This window comes from Glycine max, chromosome 16, assembly GCF_000004515.6.
Source record: "Glycine max cultivar Williams 82 chromosome 16, Glycine_max_v4.0, whole genome shotgun sequence".
Taxonomy (NCBI): domain Eukaryota; kingdom Viridiplantae; phylum Streptophyta; class Magnoliopsida; order Fabales; family Fabaceae; genus Glycine; species Glycine max.
In genome coordinates this window covers 1,561,919-1,583,672 of record NC_038252.2, presented here as the reverse complement: position 1 = coordinate 1,583,672, position 21,754 = coordinate 1,561,919, and the positions used below count along the sequence as shown (strand labels likewise).

Here is a 21,754-nt window from a genome sequence, read left to right as displayed (position 1 = left end):
ATACCAATTAATTTTTTAGCTATCTACTAACTTTTCAATTTTTAAATAACTTCTCAAAAAACTTCTATCAAATATAGTCATGGACTATAATGTTATGAATGATACTGAACTTTATCTCCTTAAAATTATATTTGATCGAGAGAAATAATATTAGAGAGAAGTTTTTTTTTTTGGAACTCACATCTTTTACATTATATTTTAATTTCAAAATTTATCTTTTATTTTTATCATCTAAGCCAAATACACCCTAAGCAAAATTTTTAATTCGAGTCATGTAGATGAAGTAAAAGCATAATTGATTGAAAGAAAAAATCTCATTAAATAAATCAGATTATTAACAATTTTCAATAAAGCTGATGAAAATTTTATACTAATATCATGGTGTGAAAAAATAACAAGAGGAAATTCATATATCTAATTATGATAAAGTCATAGTGCAGTTGGGCTTTTAATTTTTCCTTGTCTTCCTCTATAGCGTGCATGCCATCAATGGTGATGAACCTATCCTGTAGAACTAACGTTGACGCATACATTAATGTTAAAAAGTACAGGTATAAAGTATTGAATATCATATTCGAAAATACTTTTGTGAAAAAAAGAAAATCGAATATACTTCGCCAGCAAATGCTAATATGCTATTTGCTAAAGGACAAATCAAGCAACAGTCAGCGCTGGGCAAACAAAGGCGTATTAATTCAATGTGTTGTTTATTAAATATAAAAATAACAAAGAGGTCAAGAATATCTATAAAAAAAGAGAGATCAAGATACATTTTCTTATTATTAAGAAACAATGATAGATGTGGAAACTTGATAGTAATATGACATGGGGTATGTATCTATTTGATGAACTTTTAATTGAATTATTGTAGATTAATCTATTAATTATCTATAAGGAAAATAAATTCAATTCTCAGGGGGCATGTGATTTGATTCCATTATTTAAATCATATCAAATGTAGCATGTCACTTTGGTGACCTAACAACAGAACTAAGCAAATGCCACTATGTGATTTGATTCCATTACAAGTTCTGATGACACTCCAATAATAATATCTTAATAAATATTGCCTGACCCTAGTAGTAGTAGGTACCAACCACAAATATTTACCTTACCCTCACTCATGAATGATTCCACCGTGACGAAACTCCCAACAGAACCACACACTAGCACAAAATCTTAATTTTTTTTTTTTCAGATTCTTCACCACAGAAACATGTTGTCTGCAGTGGCCACAATTGGTTGGTTAACATATGTCATGTGCATGGGATTCATCATGAAATTATTCTTATTGTAATAACAATTGTTATGATCAAAAGTGGTGGTGGTGTTGATGAGATTGATGATATCATTGAGTGATTGAAGGCTTTGTGTGAGTTCAGAACAAACATTCTTCCCGCTAAACATATACACGAACCTCATTTTTTTCCATAACAAATTCAGAACAAAAATAAGCAACATCTCTTCACTTTTACGCGCAAATGAATCATCCAACCAATCACAGGGACTGAGTAACCACCATAGTGCACGAGCTCTCATGTTCGACTTGGACCAACAAATCACACATTATTGACTAAACGGCATAAAATCATCCAAGCAACGTTTTGACAGCAACAATGTCAACATAGAATGAATCAAAGAAGGAAGGGAAATAAAATTAAACCTCGAATGCCAAATGAGAGCGAGGGCTGAGATCGGAGGCACAGCCGAATTTCGCACAGGGAGTGACAGAGGACTAGGGTTGGGGTCTTTTATTTGGGATAATTTAAAATTTCGATGAATCTGATTCATTTGGTAAAATACGTCAAAAATAAATATTTTCCAACAAAAAATATATCCGAGTGAATTTTGTTGAAAATTTTAAAAATTTAATCCATTCATGTGAAATTCCAATATTTTAGACGCAATAAATTTCCGTAGTAAATATTCCGTTGGAAATATTCTTTTTTCTAGTGATATATGCATATATACCAAAATAATTTATATAATATTCATAAAATTATTTTATGAATATTTTTTTAAGTTTTAAAGATGGTTTTCTATAAGTCCTTGCATTTTTATTAAATTCATTAGCTTTTTTAAAAAAATTAAAATTTTAAATAGTCTCTTGTAGAATAAAAATAGTCTGAATAGCTTTTTTTGAAGGTATCATGTCATTAAATTTAACATTATACTACGTAAGACCTAACTTTAATATATAGCGCTTGTATACTAGATATAGATCATTTAATTTTTTAGAGATGCACATAATTTATTTTTAAGGGCTAAAATTATTATGTCGTCAAAACAATTCTTATGTCTCCCGTGCATTAGAAGTCAATGTCATATGCCTAATCATCCAACAACACCTCAGCAAGACAACACCCTCTGGGATCCGTTAAATGTGAAAATGAAAGTGATTGAGCATGCAATCCATCTTTGTTGGAGGAATGAACCATCACACCACACTAGAAATAAGAATCCCATCCATTTTCAAAAAAAAATTTCGTTGGGGAGCAACAACAACTTTACTTTTTAAAGATTTTTCATTTTTACAAATTATTATATCGTCTAAACAATTCCTATCGTTACTATGATCTTTTTGGGGATATCAAGATTCAAGACCATCTTCATAAATTATGCATTCTTGTAGGTCAGGGCCCCATAACGTTGGAATTAACTTCGATATTGCCCTTTCAGCCATTTCAAACGAAAAATGGAGATATTTAAAATAGAGTTTAAACTTTAAAAAAAATTAAGTAGGAAAGAGTCATCAATTTGAGCATAAAAGGGAGAAAATACTATAAATAAATAAAATTTAGTTAGATTAAAGTCATAACAAACACGTGGGTGAGACGTCACGACAAACAAAGAAAAAAGATAGTAATTTTATCTTTAACGTTCCAAACTCTGTTAAGAAGGTTTTTTTTAAAAAAAATTGAAACAAAAAGGCACATTTAATATAAAGAGTTTGTGCAAAATTACCCGTTTATTGTTTTTTTTTTATAGAAAATTCCCCGTTTATTATGGACATTTACTTCTGGAAATTTTTTATATTTGGCCGAGTCAAACTATATATTCTGAATCCGAAAATTATAAAATAAAAAAATGAGCCATAAATTTTGTTAAATAAATCTTATATTAATCTGATAAATAAACTACACTAATTTTTCAATAAATCTCATATTTAATTTTACTTAACGATAAAAGTATCAAACTCCTAAAAAACTCAGCAAAAAAAATAATCAAACTCCTAAGAAAAACGATAAATGTATCATTTGATCTTTTGTTGCACTTTAAAAAAATTTGTCATGAATAAAGTATAAAAAGTATTATTGCTTTCTAATAACTAAAAACATTTTTTTTTATATAATTTACAGAGACTGGCCTTCTTGTATATGGATATCTTCCACATCTACCATCGTGTTTGAATTAACAACAGCTATTATTATGAGTGATAAAATTATTATTTAAAAAAACAAATATTTAACACAAGATATAGCTCAATTTTGAATTTATCGGTTTAATTAGAATAATTCAGCTGATTTAAAAATTAAAGATGGATAAAATATGTGTATCAGTAGTATAACAAAAGAAATTTTTTTCATTTTTGGTTTTTTTAATTTAGAAATACTAATTTTTTATCCTGAAATAAAAGTGCATTTTTTATATAATTTATAAGTATCATTAAATAATAATTATTATGAGGACTAACCCGTCGTAAAGAGAGCGAGTGAAGGAAGGAGGTGACAGGTGAGAGAGATCCAGAACGGTCAGGCCCATTGGAGTAACAGTGCGTCCATCATTCTGTGATTGTTTCTTTCTCCTTTTTCCTTATCTCCTTTCTCTTATTCTCTCTTTTATTTTTCACAGAATCGCATTTCGATTCTCACCACGGAAGAAGCGCAGCCTCAAACAAACCAAGTGAGTCATGCTAGCGTTTTTCGCGGCAATATAACCAACACGTTTTTCTCGTTTCACCTTTTTTTTTTTTTTGAATGCTTATGATTTTGTGGCTGTGTTGCATGCGTTTTGTTGATTGCTGAATCGTTTCTTTCTTTGGTGGCTCTCAGTGCGGTGAAATTATTGTTTCTTGATATATCTTTTGGTATTAGTATTTTTTTAATCTTGTTTAGGTGAACCCTCTTTGTTGTTTGATAGGTTCCTAGAAGGTTCTGGTCTGTGTCAGAACATGATGTGAGTGAGTGCAGGAGATTCAGTCGCCCAATCAATTAAATGCTTCATGTATATATATTTTTTTTTGCATCATTTATGTTTATATGAGAAGTTCAGTGCTTCCATGTTTATATAGCTAATATTCAGCTCCTGGCGGCTGAGTTCACTGTTCTTGTGTTGATTAATGATACCCTCCACTTAGTAGTCTTGCTCTCTGCTGACTTGATTATTTTGCAAATTTTTTTTTTTTTTGTACTTCAAGGATTCTAGGAAGTCAAGTTGTTAGGTTTTTTGCTACTTCTTTTTCTTTAAATTGTTAATATTCTTTACATTGTGCTAGGAGGTCTCGGTGTTCCACTGTTTTCTCTGCTGTTCTTGGTGTAGGTTTATCTTACATGTTAATTTGGATTTTGCAGTATAGTCTTGATTAATTGATTCTGTTGCCTATTGCTTGTGGCTACTTTGTGAGTTTGTTCCATATTTTTTTGTGAATAATGCTCTGAAAAGGAACTGATGTTTGTGACTGATGCCTGCACTTGTGAACCTTGGTTAGGGCTTGTCAATTATTAAAACATCACTGAATATTTGCCTGAAGTAAAGCTCATCTCATTTGAAGTTTTTATTCTTTCTGATTTTCTTCATTTTGGAAAACAATAGTATAGTTTTGCTCTTTACTTGCAAGTTAACAAGTTGTTTGCATTTGATTATTTGTTTTGTCAATGAATTCATCAGACCTTGGCTTCAAATCTGTTTTACTTGTTAGTTCATTTAAATTTAGTCATTCGTGGTGAGATTATCATGTGTCTGTTATGGAATTATAAAGAAACTCTCTCTATATATAATGTACTAGTTGTGTAAATTCAATAGTTAATCATATTATCGTAATTATTGTCAGGCATCAACAACCCAGTGATTGGTTGATTTACTAATGCATATCAATGCATTATATTCATATTTTATAATTAACCAATTGTTACATCATAAAGTTGTTACTTTTATAAGTATGTTCTGATCAATTCCTAATGTATCTTTCTTTAGTAGGAATTTCATTATACTCGTTTTCTCACCTCAAGTTTAGGACTTTCTTTGTTGTTAAGCTTCATCATCTGAGAAAATTAGAATTTCCTATCTTCTCCACAGTTCATCTGAATGATGGTTCTCTGCTGTCTCTGTTGTTTTTTCTCGAAGCATCCCCTTCATTCAATCCTTCTTTACCTCCTCGATTTTTGGCAGATCTGAAACCTGACTGTTGCAGCATAACAGCAACCCCAGTATCTCATGTGGAACTTCCTCTATCTTCCTGACCTATAGCTCCTAGGCCTCCCACTCTCTTCCTATGCCTCCATTCTCCATTTCTAACATCTTCTCCGTAGCTTCTATATGCAATTCCATTCTTGTGTTTGGCATCCAAAACCCCCATTTAAAGTATGGGGTTTTAGCGTGGGATTTATAAGGTCTAGGCCTCTCTAACTACAACAACTAACTTTTTGTGGTGTAGTTCTCGTGAGGTTCTTATCAATTTACTTTTAACTGTGGTTTTGATGTTTAGGCCCTATTGCCTGTAGTTGAGCATGGAGACACAAGTATCTTTCGAATGCACAAAGAATATCTCTTTGTTTTTTTTGTTGTCATAGTCCAAAGGAATATTCATATATGTAGATTGCAATGTTGTCCTTCAGTTTCTTATTGTTGCTTTTCTCTGTCTTGTCAATAATGTTTTCCACTTTTCCCTTCCGAGTAGTGATTTGAAATATATATTGTTTTGAATATTTCTAAATCCTCATATGTATCCTTCCTAACGATCCTTCTAATTAAGAAGATATCATATGCTTTTATGTTTCCAAAATATTAAATATATTCATTTTTTCATTCAGTACTTTATTTATAAAGAAGTATTAGGTGGGTTTGTAGAAGGATGTGTCGGGAGGATATAGCATTACTCAATTATTGTTTAAGCACTATCGCTTGAGGTCTACTTATTTTGCTACTGCTTTCAATTATCATCTGTTGGTATAGTAGTAGTTTTGCTACGATTTTACTCTATTGGTTATCCCAAATGAGATTGTATTTAACTCATAACTAAAAAAAATTACATACTATTCTTTCATATAAAATGGTTTTATTTGACTTTGATTTTCAGATGAAATTACTCAAATTGTTGCCTATAAATTAAAGACTAAGCGCAGACACATAGATATGGGCTATTGATTTAAAGAACCATGTTAGGCAAATATTAAAGAATGTCGTTGAGAACTCAACTTGATTTATAACACCATTGCAACTAATATAGGTCTTAGATGTACAATTGGATAATGGTCTATACATCTGCTCATAGTAGTACCATCAAACCTTACTTTTTGGTCAGATTTCTTTTAATTACTTATTCTACTTCTGGAGCAATGTTCTGTGGGATCAAATTGTCCCAGATATGCTGTAAAAAGTTATTGATGGCTGATATAGTATTTTCTTGTTTGTGTTTAATGCTAGGAAGAGTTTATGGTTTTTATCCAACTCAAGAAATGTTACATTTTTTTATATATTGTAGATGGAAGCACAAAGCTCCCAGCATACCCAAGTTATTGAGATCAGTGGTGACTTTCCTGATGGTGGAAGGAAGATTTGTGCGGAAGCACCATGTGGGTTTGCAGATGCTGGATCCATCTCTAAGGACTCTGAAGAAAGATCAACTTCTATGCGAAAGCTTTTCATGGCAGTGGTCCTTTGTGTTATTTTCATGACCGTTGAAGTGGTTGGTGGCATCAAAGCTAACAGTCTTGCTATATTGACTGATGCAGCACATTTGCTTTCAGATGTTGCAGCCTTTGCCATCTCCTTATTTTCATTATGGGCTGCTGGATGGGAAGCTACACCTCGCCAGTCATATGGATTTTTCCGAATAGAGATTCTTGGTGCTTTGGTTTCTATCCAAATGATATGGTTGCTTGCTGGGATTCTGGTATATGAAGCCATTGATAGAATCATTGCCGGTCCTAAAAGTGTGGATGGTTTTTTAATGTTTTTAGTTGCTGCATTTGGTCTTGTGGTTAATATCATCATGGCTTTGTTATTGGGTCATGATCATGGCCACGGACATGATGGTCATGGTCACGGTCACGGTCACGGTCACGGACATGGACATGATGGTCATGGCCACAGTCATGGATTTACAGTGTCTACCCATTGTGATGCAAAGCATACAAAAGATGAGCACCATCACACACATGATGATCATGCACACCATCATGATGAAAACCTTTCAAAAGATGCTCACCATCATACTGAGGAAGATCACTTGCACCATCATGCTCACAAAGATGTTACTGAACCTCTTCTTGGTGAATCAAAAGGTGGAACTAAGAAGAAGAAGCAATGGAACATAAATGTGCAGGGGGCTTATCTCCATGTTCTTGGGGACTCTATCCAAAGTATTGGGGTAATGATTGGGGGAGCAGTCATATGGTATAACCCTCGTTGGCAAATAGTTGATTTAATCTGCACTCTAATCTTTTCAATAATTGTTCTGGGGACAACCATCAACATGCTGCGAAACATTTTGGAAGTCCTGATGGAGAGCACACCTCGTGAGATAGATGCTACTAAGCTTGAAAGGGGGCTGTTGGATATGGAAGATGTAGTGGCCGTTCATGAACTGCATATATGGGCCATTACAGTGGGAAAGGTTTTGCTAGCTTGTCATGTTAAAATCAGACGTGAAGCAGATGCAGACGTGGTGCTGGACAAGGTTATAGACTATATCAAAAGGGTTTATAACATCAGCCATGTCACTATACAGATAGAGCGCTAGAATTTTTCTTCTTTTATTGACTATTTCCTGTTAGTAAAGATTTAGAGGGAAAGGATTTAGTTGGACTTAAGGAATTGTTCTGGAACTCAAATTTGTCGATGTTCTTATACTCTTCTATCTAGAAGTTTAAGAGTGCAGATATGAGCATTGAATATTTGCATGCCAAATTTTTATATATGATATTATTGTCAAATTAATACTTCACTGCTACTCAGCTTTTTTTTCCTTTCAGATTTGTAAGAATTTTATCAAGTCGTTAAAACTTCTTTTGGTACAATCTAATACAGGTTTGCCTTGGGCACCTAAATGCATCAATGGTGTTAATACAAGAGGGTCCCTTCCAATCCAGATAAGCAGCTGTATTGTGTTTTGGAGTGTATTACCGACAAGTTTTGTGCTTCACAAGCACAAGATTGTAAAGGTTCTCAGCTTTTTACTGTACTATCAATTAAATTTGTTGATGCTATAACTATTGGTGATCGAAACTCTTTTAGCACGTTACCAAAGACAAAAATGTGAAAAGAAATTATTTTTTATTGATCATAGGTTCTATTCCAACAAAAACACTATTTTGATGAATCACCAAGCTATGTAATCTGCCCTCATTCTCTACCTTCCGTGGTGTCCTTGGTGAACAACCACAAGATTCTGTAGTCAACGTTGGACAGGGTAAGAGTTAAAAATAGTTTTCGGACACTGAATGAGTAGTACTAACTAGAGACGAATTGTAAGTTTTGCACGGTTCTAGAGTTGGAGAATACTTACGAATTTGATTGTTATTGAAAGGGTGTAATTACTAAGCTAGATATTGTACTTGTAATAAGATGCCGTGAGTGATTTTGGTATTTCCCACTTTTTTTTCTTTGCCAAATGTACGAGTAATTATAAGAGTAGTCACATGTGCTAGACATTCAGTCCTTATCGGTTCAGACAAAGGAAAACATCCCCAAACTGTTCCTGCCCTAAGAGCAAAGGCATCTACAGTAAACCCTCAAATAATAATTGTGTGTGTATTTGAAGGAGTATTTTGTAAAATTGATTTTAAAGAAGTTATTATTATTTGAATTTTTTTATTCGATTCAAAACTTATCTATTGTTGTTTTAACTCAAAATTAAATTTAGACTCAGGACTGATTTGTCAATGTGAATTAAACATGTAAACATTTACTTAAAATTTCATAAAGTAGTATTTTGATATGATTTAGGATGATTCATTATGAATCCAAACTAGTATTTACTTCTCTCATACTATATTTTTGTATACTTTTAAAAGAACGCTTTATTTTTTTGTACAAAAGAAAGTTTTCTATACTCATTTCAATTGTATTTTTAATTACAATTTTCTCAAATTCAGTTTAACGTGCATTAATAACAACGGTGAAAGAAATACTAGAAGAATATAATAAAGTAGTTTTAGTTTATATATATTTGTAGGAAATTAAAATGTTAATTTATTCCCAAAAAAGATAGGGACACTGGACACACAAGTTACTCCGCTTATCGGTTGGTTATGGAAAATCAACTTGTGTTCAATGAAGATAAAGACCAAAATGTTCTATATCGATCCAATTTGCTTCATACAATTTAGAAATGATAAGATTCTAGCGTCGATAGAGTGAAATATGAAGTATAAGGATTGTACTTCTTTAAAGTCAACAACATACTAAGGCTGAAAATTAATTAAAAGTCAAGATCAGTTGACAACACATTAAATTTGTTAGGAAAATTCAAGTTTAATTCTCACTACCTCATCTCATAATTTCGTTAGAGAATCAAAGATTCTAATTATAATGATCTTCACGCATATTTTTTGTTTCCTTTTATAAAAGTAATCAACACACCCGAATTATAAAGATTTCTATACGGTCAACTAATCAGAATCTGTAGAACAAATCAACTAATTAGAATGATTTTTAAAATAATTATTATAAAAATGAATAAACACCAAACATGTTAATTTTAATCTAATAACATTAAAAAAATGAAAATGAGTAGGGTTAGTTTAGTCCTAAATAAGTGAATTTTGATTTTAGTTCCTATAAAAGTAATTTTTTTCATCACTCAAAATTTGAAATCATTATTTTTTTATTTGTTTAAATTTGGTTCCTTAAAACTTTTTTCTTTAATTTCCATCCCTCCAAAATTTAAAATTACAATTTTTTTAGTCCCTAACATTCATTTTAAGATAGATAACTAATATTTATTTTAGGATTTGTAAAAAAATTTAGAGGTCTTTTCTTTTGAAATTTTTTTAGAGGTCTTGTATGTTGACATGATATTACAAATATTAGTGGCTTTTTATTAAAACAGTTAACGAGTGTGGCACATTATAAAAAAACTTTCAAATTTTTTTAGAGATGAAAACTAAAGAAGTTTCTTTTCTTCCCTAAAAAAAGAAATTTCTCTTAAAAAAATTAAAATGAACTTTATTCATTTACATAGACTAAACACACATTGTATATATATATTATTTCAACCTCAAATACGTTACATCATTTAAAGTCATTTCATTTAAAGTATTGTCTGACTTAATATTGATGTGAATTTCATGATTTTATTTTAAAAGACGTCTTAAAAATTAAGAAAAAATAATATTTATAAATTATCTTTAGTTCTCATTGGTAATCAATGAGAGACTAAAATAACTTATTTACATACCGTCAATATTTTCTTTAGTGTATAATATATATTCACACTGAAATTATAATATATGAGCTCGTGTGGCAATGTTGAATTTGTAAAATTTGGACAAAATATGCATCCTCATAATGGGTATGACTAGGAGGTTATTACCGATAGAGAAGGAAATACAAAGAAACTGAAAATCGCCTCATAGGACAAACAGAATACTACCTTGTAGAACAGTGGACCGCGTGAGTGGCTTGGCTTGACATCATGATAGCTATCCAAGTAAGAAACGTGACATACATTTGGATTTCCATGCACATGGTTTGTCTTTATTTGACCTCTCAATCCAAATTTAGATTCTGTGAATTAAATTTTTAATTTAATTAAAATTTTTATGTTAAAGTCTTGAATATATAATTATGTTAAATATTTATAAATTTTTTACCATTAATACTTATATTTAATTCAAATAATATTATCTCTAATAAAAAATACGTATAATCTAAATTAATTTGTGACTCTAACTGAGTTGGAGATTTTGGGCAGGATCTTGATATTGCATTCACAGCCGTCACAAGAAACCAAGATAATGTGTGTATCCTTTGAGGCCTACTATTGGTGTGTGCCATTTCCCACACTTGACATATACTTGGTTAATACCAGGTTATCCAAAATCTACTGTGCTAGCTAAATCAGCTACCCTCCACACTTTTTCTATCTTATCAAGAGTGTAAAGTTTCAAGTTGGACTTGGGGAAACTTAACCACGTTGTGATTATAAGTGCAGGATTTGCATCATATATAAATGATAAGGTAGTCCTACATGTTTCCCAATACCAATTATTAGTGATTAATTGGTTGGCGTAGATAAAACAAAATCAAAAAATCTATTTTGTTATATATGTTACTGATAAATTGAAGAAAATTGGCATTAGGATACCTAATTGAATCTTATACTAAAGGAAATTTAAACTGAGTACTGGTTAATTAGCATGTGTTTATTTTTCGGTTAAAATAGAACTTGATGTTCATTTTTTAAGAAATAAGTAATTGTTATTTTTCTATTGACATGTTTAAAGATTTATGAAAACGAAAAATCAAATACATTCTTAGAAGTCTTGCCACAGTGGGATTCCATTAAAACAAGTTCAGAAAACTACATCCAGACATAATGAATGCTAAACTAAAAAGCCTGGCTGCTGGCATGGGCCCCAGTCCAAAATTTGACAACAATTATTTTGGACTAAAAAACACAGCTGCAGGGCCTGACATGTAAATGAGACAACTAGGACGGTAGGCGCGTTTGTGAATTGTGAAAAGTGATTTTCAACCAACTCTCTTATTCTACACTTGAGACGCAGCCAAATACAAAAATAAGATGATGAGAGTTTTTTCAGATTCCATGGCAAAAACTGCCCCGGCCAGGCCCCACTTTGTGTTAATTTTATTAAAATATTAATGAAAGAAATTCAAATTTATGATATTTTTCTCTTTTCTTCTTTCCTTTTAACTAAATCATTTTGAGGTACATCTTAAATAAAGTATTTTGTCAGATAATTATATTTAAAGGTTTTAAGATAAAATTTAATATTGTACCAGGATCAATATAGTATGTCTCTATGTATTATCTATTTAGCAAAAGTTTGGAAGAGTATTCTTGAAAAGTTTTATATTGTCTCGATTTATATAGTGTAACTTATATACATATTAGATAATTTTATTTAATATCAATTAATTTTAAGATAAAATTTAATAATATATATAACAAAGTTAGCCATAAATTCAAATGTAAGACACTTAGATAATAAGATCAGATAACAAAGAAAAGATAAAGCGAGAAGAAGGATATATGATAGTGGTGGATCTAAAATAAGAGAGGAGAGAGAGAGAAACAAGTGATAAGTGAGAGAAATGGTGAGGGAAGAAATCATAAAGAAGGGAAGGATGAAATGGAAGGATTATTTTGTCACATAAAATCCTTAATAACACATGTACTTTATGTTTCAGATGAGCATTTTTGTTATCAACTCGTGTCTATTAACACTAAGACCACTTTTATTGATAAATTAAACTTTTGGTGATTCATTTGATGGACTCCTTAATTTTAAGGCTAAAATAATGTTTTGCTCATTTTTTTTTAAATAAACTGATATAAATGAAAAAATAACAAAAAATGAAATAAAATTAAAAATTTTCACGTGATAACTTTATAATTGTTAGATAAATATATAAATCAGAATTACAAATATAAAATTATAATTTTTTTAAGTTACATCACACGGATAAAACCACTTATTTAATTTTCTTGACTAAAAAAAGTAATGTCTATAACCAACTCAAGTTATCCGGAGTTGAAATCAAAATTTAAATTAAAATAAAATTTAAAAATATAAAATTTCTATTAAAATTTAAAACTTTTCATCCATTTCTCTTCTTCTTTTCTCTCATCCCAACGTGCCCTAAACAATAATAGAAATAAAGAACGATAAAGAAACTGGTGTAAACATGGTTAATTATAAACAATTATAGTTTTAACTTTTAACCAGAAGGTTACTGCTATAAATCAATCTCGTTGGAGTAACAGAAATTGTAATGTGCATCAAAATCAAAACCGAAAGTAGGCTAGTGAGTAGCGACAGTGTTAATTATCATGTCGTACAATGAACAAGAAAAGAGGCTTTGCCTTCGTACTTGCTCGGTAGCTCTCCATGGGCACTATAAATTGACTACTTGAACTACTGCGGGGTAAAGAAGCCATATCCTCTGGATAAAGTTGAGCTCTGATGAAAATTGTAACAAATAATTGAAATTTCAATGCATAATGTAACCATCAATGAAAAACAGAACGAATAATGTCGTATTAATAATTATCATGATAGAGAGAAAAAATACAAAAATAATAGCATATTATTAACATATTATTTAACAAATGATTAAGAATTTAGAGTTAACTTTTACATTTTTATGGTTGTGGCTAAGCTTTTTGTTTTTACTCGAAAAAGAAACTTACGGAAAGAAAATGAATGAAAAGAAAGAGAAAAGGAGAGAAGATGAGATGATTTCAAACTGTTTGATTGGAGAGAAAGTAATGATAAATTGTTTCTTTTATTTGTTTGTGTGAAAACAGATGAGTCTGTAGTGCGTACAATGACAAATATTTCTAATAAATAGAAGTGTGTAAAAATAAGGGTAAATTAGTATTTTAAATAACACAGTTTTAACTCATCTCAGTGTAACAAAACATGGGAAGAATTACTTTTTAAATTTCTTTGCATCCAAAAACACCATAGCAGGAATGGGAAAATGGGGCGGACTAGATCGATCTATGGGATTAAATGTGAAAAATGGGGCAGACTGAGCCAAGTTGATCCTTATTTTTTTAAGTACAATCAAATCATCAAGTAAACATAATTTAAGTTTGATTTAATCTTAACTATTTATTGTGTGACTAGGTTTAATTTCACTATCCAACTCGATTCACCCAATTCATTTTGTCAATTCTAATTGTAAAATTCTCTTTGAAACCATTAAAATTCTTCTTGATGAATAACTCTTAAGATTTCTTATCCTCTTAGAACTAACTAGTAGTTATAATTGAACAAAACTATTTATAATTTAAGTTTGCACAATAATTTTTTAGTGGTCCCAATATATTATTATTGTCCTATCTTATAGATGCTTCATATTCTATCACTTTTTTTTATAATTATGTTTTTAGTATGACTAGGTTTAATCTGACTATCCAACTCGATTGACCCAATTTATTTTGTCAATTCTAATTATAAAATTCTCTTTGAAATCATTAAAATTCTTCTTAATGAATAACTCTTAAGATTTCTTATCCTCTTATAACTAACTAGTAGTTATAATTGAACATAACTATTTATAATTTAAGTTTGCGCAATAATTTTTTAGTGGTCCCAACATATTATTATTGTCCTATCTTATAGATGCTTCATATTCTATCACTTTTTTTTATAATTATGTTTTTAGTATGAGGTATTTATTAACTTTGTTAATAATTATTTTTTGTTAAAAATTTAAGTATCACTTTTAATGTGTCTTTTCTTTTATTAATTATATTTTTTCATCTATAAAATTTAAATTCAAAATCTTAAAAAAAAATCTAATTCTAATTTCAATTAGACCAAGGTAATATTAATATGCTCTGCCGCGTTTAATAACTTGGTAACAATATTAAGATACTCCTTTCGTCCTATAATAGTTGTTGTAAGAAAAATTCTAAAATAATTATCAGTTTAATTTTTAATATAATATTAATTTTTTACCACAACTATCATGATGAAAGAGAAGAAGTATTATTTATTTAAATACTAACTTGGATATAAGAATATTATACTATAAATATTACGTATGTAATGTGATTTTGTTGTTATGTGTAACTAATATTAGCCTGAATAGGAAATTGGACATGATCCATCATCATCATGCAGACCACACAATCCAGAGAAGCCCTTTCCAGTTATTTTCCATTTTTCTTTTAATTATTAAATAAAATATTTCGTGGCTTTACCGTACTTTCTCTCTCTCATCTCTCAAATGTGAGAGAGTCCCACAACTGTCTGTCCCCGCTGATGGACAAAACTGCCACCGCCAATAATGCTTGGGACCTTGTAAACCAGACAACTTAGTTTAACTCCCTCTCTCTCTTCACACACTCCTTCACACTACTGTTTCAAATGCATCAATCTCTCTAACATATCTCTTCTAAGTTGTAACCCCAGTTGAGAACTTTCCACCTTTCATTTCTCACCTCTCTCTCTCTCTCTCTCTGGATATATCATATATCATATATCATATCACCTTCCCCTATTACTACTACTACTACTACTGTTGTGTGACCTGAGACTTGTTCCAAGCACAGCATTTATTATTATTCTTCTATATAAGTATACTATATAAGAAAGAGGGTATCAAAGCCATATCAGAAAACACAAAGGAATAATAATATATTGCGGGGGGTGTTGTGTTTGTTACTCATATTGGGTCTCGTTCTGCTTCTCCATAGGGAATTACATTTATTACCACTCTTTTGTTAGCTATCACTACCATACGTAATGTTTGTCACCCTCATACACGCCCTAAGGTAGCAGCACTAGCACCGGCATTTAATTAACACGACTTCTACTTTGATCACTGCTCATCAGCTTTCATCATGGAGAGGCTCCAAGGACCCCTCAATTCCTGTGTATGTAGTGTTACTTACTATTATACTGTTATTAACTGATGCTACTTTCTACTTTCTTTTCCTTACTTTCCCATCCCACCCCTTTTTCTTTCTTCTTCCTTTTCCTTTTCCTCCAACCCCATTTCTAGAACCAAGAAAAAGTACTGCATTTACTCCTCTTGCATTAAATGCATTGTGCTCTACTACTTTCCTGATAAATACATGTATCTGCTGCCCCCTCCTGTTGACATTCCTCTTTTATTGCTCACTTTTCCTGCATAGACTTACTCCTTTTTTCTCCATTCTGACCCAACCTCAACCCCGTTAATGGAACCATATATTCCTTCCTTCTTTTCAATTAAAGTTGGGGGTGTGAAAGTGAAGTACAACCAATATACCTCACTCTCTCTTCTTCTCATTCTCTTGCCATTATTTCTCATTCCTTGCACTAAACTCTTTTTAATTTCTTTTCAGTTCTTTGGAGACCCTTTGGGAGTGAATTGTTTGGACCATGTTCTGGTGGATGAAGAAAGCCTGAGACTAGAAGAGGAAGAACATCTTCTGATATCAAGCTTAGAGGACAACATGCCATTCCTTCAGATGCTTCAGAGTGTGGAATCCCCACAGTTTTTCCCTTTGAAAGAGACAAACTTTCAAACACTTCTGAGGCTGCAGCACAAGAAGAATCCATGGGAGGGAATAGCCTATTTTCCAAGAATGGAAGCACAACAAGTGCAAGCAGCATTGGAGCTAGAGAGTTGTGTGACACATGACATGTCCGAGATGCAGTACTCACCAGTGAAGTCAGAAAGCAATGAGCTCCAACACCCACTTTCAGTTTCATGTTTTGAGAAGAAAGTGAACTATGAGTGCAACCAGGAACCACAGAAAGTTTCACAAACATGCCCCAAATCTCAGCCAACAGCAACAAAGGAAAGGAGAAAGAGAAAGAGAACAAGGCCAAGCAAGAACAAGGAAGATGTGGAGAACCAACGCATGACTCACATTGCTGTTGAACGCAACCGGCGACGCCAAATGAATGACCACCTCAGTGTTCTTAGGTCCCTCATGCCACCTTCCTATATTCAAAGGGTATGTGCATTATATGCAATCAATTTTATATATATAGTCCAATTTTCTACCCCATTTTCTCTCAGGGAAATTTTAAGTACTTTTTGATGTTGTTTATCCAATTAGGAATTAGAATTTTTACTTGTGTAATTTGCATAAACAGTACCAAAAATATCCAAGAAAGTGCATGTAACAATTTTTCTCCTTCTCAAAGTCCCTTCTCTTGCTTTATCCGTGCTAAAAATCCAATCTTTATCAGTGTCGGATGCTCAAAAATTAGGTTTTTGTTTTTTTTTATCCTTTTTATTGATATTGATGTATTGAATTTGTTGTCCATGGGGTATAGGGTGACCAAGCCTCAATAATTGGGGGAGCAATAGATTTTGTGAAGGAGTTGGAGCAGTTGCTTCAGTCCCTCGAGGCACAAAAAAGGACGAGAAAGAATGAAGAGGGTGGTGGTGGTGGTGGTTCTTCTTCTTCTTCCTCTTCCACTATGTTGTGTAAGCCTCCACCACCACCATTATTATTATTATCATCACCACATGGCTATGGAATGAGGTCATCACCTAGTGATGAAGTGAACTGTGGAGATGAAGTGAAGGCAGAAAACAAGTCAGAGGCAGCAGACATAAAAGTGACATTGATTCAAACCCATGTGAACTTGAAAATTGAGTGCCAAAGGAAGCCAGGGCAATTGTTAAAGGTCATTGTTGCTTTGGAGGACCTTAGGCTAACCATTCTGCACCTCAACATCACTTCCTCAGAGACTTCTGTCCTTTACTCCCTCAATCTCAAGGTATTACTATGTCTTTTGAGTTTTCACCTCAAATTGTTTTTTTTTTTTATAAAAAATATGGTCAACTCTACAAAGTGGAATCAAGTCAGTGTACTATTCTTTTCTGACTTGCAATCTAAGCAAAAACCTACCTTCCCTATTTCCAACATTGTCTATCATTATAATTATAATTTATTATAGAGGGAAGTTCTTTTTGGACCTTTGATAAATTACTATTCATTTAACATTAGTATATTCTTTGTGCCGTACCACAATTCACATTTTTTTTCTCTTTTTTTATTTTTGGACTTTGGCGTGGTGTGTGGTAATAATGTAGATTGAAGAAGATTGTAAGCTATGTTCAGCAAGTGACATTGCAGAAACGGTTCATCAAATATTCAGCTTCATTAATGGTGTAGCTAGAGACCACTAGCTCCAACCTTAGGGAGTGGTAGCAGAAGAATAAAGGACGAATCATTGCAAGGAAGATGGGGAAACGGGGAACACAGGGCACCCATTTCTTGTCTACATTTCAATGAGATGTATAATGTTAGGTGGTAGCTCAGAGATTATAGATGATGATGGTACTGCTGAAGGAGGATAAGGCATGTGGTGATATATTATTTGCTCTGCTCAAATGTATTCTCGTGTTATAATTAAAAATGCTACTATAGTTTTGTTGCATGATATTATGGTGAATTGCTTGTTAATTTTTTTTGTTTTCTTTGGTGCATTGAGAATTTTGGACTGATGGATTGTGGTATGGTGGTGGGGGGATAATAGAGGGTAGGGCCCATTAAAAGAAGGAGGACCCACTTTGAAAATTTTGGAGATCTCATCATTACGATTTACTAGGGAGGGGAATGATGCTTCTCATTGACTTTGCGTGATGGCCGTATACTATAAAAGATGTTTCATAATGTATATGCTCACTTTCTGATGGGTTCTTTTCGGCCTCCTCGAGTTCATGGCAGCATGATCCAATTTGTCACTATCTAACAAAATAAATAAATAATCATACAAATAAAGTAGCAACGGTGCTCAAGGAAATAACTATATTGTAACAATAGAGGGTATTGTATAATTTTATTGTATGAATGCAATATTTAAAATGGTTTCAGTTTACATTTCTTAAGAAAAAAAAAGCATTACTTTGTAAGCATATACAAAAGTGACCATGAACTTTTATATTATATGTTTATATATAGAAATACAGATGAAAGTAAAAAAATTGTATATTTGTTCTGATAGGAGTTGTGGAAGTTATTATAATGTGAATGCTATCACGATATTCCCCTTGAAAAGACAGAATGTACACTAGGAGTTGTATTGAAATAATATAATATTTATGCTGCCTATGATTAAGACATATATAGCTGATAACGACATGTCTCTAATCTGTATATAAAGGTTTATGTACAGTGATGTTCTCAAAGCTTTAATTTCTCAAATTCAAACTTACTGATGATTGTCGTATTTGTAAACCCCTTCCACCCACTCAAAAACAAAATGTTCACAAACCCTTTGTCCTAATTAGTTATTGGCTAATTGACATAATTATAACATGGCAGAATCCATGTGCTATATAACAGGATCACAATGATTTATCGTTTGAATGGATGAACACACATTCTAAGACATCGTTTGAATGGATAAATCAAACACAGCTCGTAGTTTCACAACAATGGCATTACGTCTTTGTATTATCTTCCCCACTTGGAATTCAAATTTGTGAAATTGAGAATTGAGGGGGAATGAGCTATATCCGGTGAGACACAGGATGGCACACTCCTTGAAAACACTGTCAAATTTGAAAATGGTCTGTTTTTTTTTTTTGCTAAGCAAATGGTTCGTGCATTTTTGCTCATTAGCTAGCATCATTCCAAAGCCAAGGAGTAAAAGGGAGTGACGTAGTGGAAAATTCCCTATGGTGAAAGGTGTTTGACGAGAAGCTGTATCAAGGATAGCGGGGGAAGTCAACATAATGATGAAGGGGCAGTCCCAATCCCATAGCCCCACACCCTGCCTGGGTCTGAGAGATAATCAAATTATCATTATAATATAATATATTCGTCTCTCCCAATAGTAAAGTTATATTAAATATTTGTCTCTCCTCAAAGTAAAAGTTATGTATAATAGTAGTATATTTGTCTCTCCCAAAACATTGAAATTGTATAATGCATTTGTCTTTCTGGCAATTACAGAGAGAGGAACAAAAGTAGCAGCCATCCCCATGTGCAAATGTGTCAGAAAGACAAAACCACCCTCTCCTTTTCAGGCCCAACCCCAGCCTTAGTCCTATTCATTTTTGGTCCTGGAGTTGCTGGTGCCTAGCGTGGTGTACCACTTTTCCCATTGTATTTCTGCTTAGCTTTTTTTCTTTTCCTTTGTGTCTCCAAGCTTCTCTCTGTCCCAATTAATTTAGAACCCCATCATGCCTTCCCAGGCCACTAACTTTCCCCACTCTCTCTTCATTCATCACTCATGATTACTAACTTTGCTTCAATTTTTCATAATCCAAGTACTCCTTATCTCAGATTGCATGCTAGAGCTCACAAAGTCAAGCCACGTACATACAAAGACAAATTTCTTAGCTGGTCCATTTTCAGAATCACAATTGGGGATATTTTGTTACAGTTAATTAGCAATTGATTTAAATTCACTGTAGATGAGAGCTCCCAAGTCACGGGTTTGATGAATAAAATTTAGGTACTTCCCAATCATTCTTTGTGCGTGATCTTGACATGAAGGAGAAAGTCAACATTGAAAATCAATTTAAAATAAATCTTCTTATAATATTCTTCTTTTAATAATCTTACTTTGTATAGTAAAAATTAATTTTTTTTATGTTTCTAAGACAGTAAATATATTTACTTTTTTAATCGATCATAGGAATAGGAATGTAGAATGTGAGCTTTGAGATAGATTGTAAAATGATAGTACATAGAATTCTTCAACTAAAGGATGATGTATCTAAATTTGGTGTCGTCCTTGAGGATTATAGGCATATGCTAACTTTCAATCTAAATTTTAAAATTTAATTTAATGAAAAACAATCCCCAATAAGGGTGGCTATATATCTAAGCTTAGTGCCCTATTGTATTGACACTTCTAGCTAATACTATGGAAATATACAAGTGTTTATGTAAAAAAATTACATTTATTTATTTTTATTTAATTTAGTATAAAATATTAAAAAATTTATAATGAGATTTGTAAAAGATATAATATACAGTATATTTTTTTGATCAAGTAGTTTCCCTAATTAAATTTAAATGTCATCCAACTATATTATGGTTTGTATAAGTAAAATTAGATTCAATTCTCTTAAATAAAATATTAGATTTGACTCGTTTATTTTTGTAGGAAAAAATGTAAGTACGAGAAATAAATTATTAAAATGACTAATCATTTTTTTGATAAAAAATAATTATTAATAAAATTAAAAAATATTTCACATTAATACGTAATGATAAAAAAATAAGATAATGAATTCAATTAATTGAGATTATTATTTTTATACTTTTTCCTCTTCTTGATTTTTTCACGATGATATAAACTGTTTACTTTTTTATAATTTTATTGTAAAGAATAATTTCTCAATTTTTTTCACCATGATAAAACAAATTATTTCACAAAATAAAATATCTAAGATTTGCATGGTGGCACCATGTCCTCGGGCAACAACACCAACCTTGACATTAATTAAACCAGAAGGAAGACTTGTCGGAAGTTCTTGGACTAAGCGACTGTTTTATTGGAAAATAATAGACATCCTTCGAACTTCCCGCTTAGTCTCGCTTTTTCATTCTATCATTAGAATGATTAATGTAAGCCTTATTCTAAAGATATCCAAAAAGAAGAGCACATTTTTTCATAAAGTATCAATTCTTTTATTAAACAGTTTAATCAATAAAAAAATTAAAGTATTTTCAACTCATAGATTAAACATGACATCGTTTCAACTTTGAAGGAGAAAATTTAATCAGGATTGGAAAGGTTCAAATTTTTCTCAATTAAAAAAGTTGGATTTAGGGATGAAATTAGAGATGTTGGTTCTTACCCATGTCCCCCACCTATTAATATTTTGATATAATAAATATTTTAAATTATTATTATAATCTCATAATTTT

The 21,754-nt window shown here is 31.7% G+C and overlaps 2 protein-coding genes across 5 annotated transcripts; both read left to right on the top strand.

Annotated features, from left to right (window-relative positions):
- Positions 1-3,676: 3,676 nt before the first annotated feature.
- LOC100794876 (metal tolerance protein 1-like) lies at positions 3,677-8,186 on the top strand. 2 transcript variants are annotated; one of them, XM_014768429.3, is made up of 4 exons: positions 3,705-3,772; positions 3,853-3,903; positions 4,141-4,224; positions 6,701-8,127. In XM_014768429.3, the coding sequence occupies exons 3-4, from the start codon at positions 4,216-4,218 to the stop codon at positions 7,958-7,960; spliced, it is 1,269 nt and encodes a 422-aa protein (XP_014623915.1). In that variant the 5' UTR covers positions 3,705-3,772; positions 3,853-3,903; positions 4,141-4,215; the 3' UTR covers positions 7,961-8,127. The 2 variants fall into 2 exon arrangements, with proteins under 2 accessions (NP_001242882.2, XP_014623915.1); NM_001255953.3 differs by lacking the exon at positions 4,141-4,224 and having other exon boundaries at positions 3,677-3,772; positions 6,701-8,186.
- A 7,072-nt stretch (positions 8,187-15,258) lies between these two features.
- LOC100783582 (transcription factor bHLH57) lies at positions 15,259-18,331 on the top strand. 3 transcript variants are annotated; one of them, XM_006598803.4, is made up of 4 exons: positions 15,259-15,796; positions 16,250-16,867; positions 17,193-17,642; positions 17,959-18,331. In XM_006598803.4, the coding sequence occupies exons 1-4, from the start codon at positions 15,764-15,766 to the stop codon at positions 18,052-18,054; spliced, it is 1,197 nt and encodes a 398-aa protein (XP_006598866.1). In that variant the 5' UTR covers positions 15,259-15,763; the 3' UTR covers positions 18,055-18,331. The 3 variants fall into 3 exon arrangements, with proteins under 3 accessions (XP_006598866.1, XP_025981990.1, XP_006598867.1); XM_026126205.2 differs by lacking the exon at positions 15,259-15,796 and adding an exon at positions 15,875-16,153; XM_006598804.4 differs by lacking the exon at positions 15,259-15,796 and adding an exon at positions 15,880-16,158.
- Positions 18,332-21,754: the final 3,423 nt, after the last annotated feature.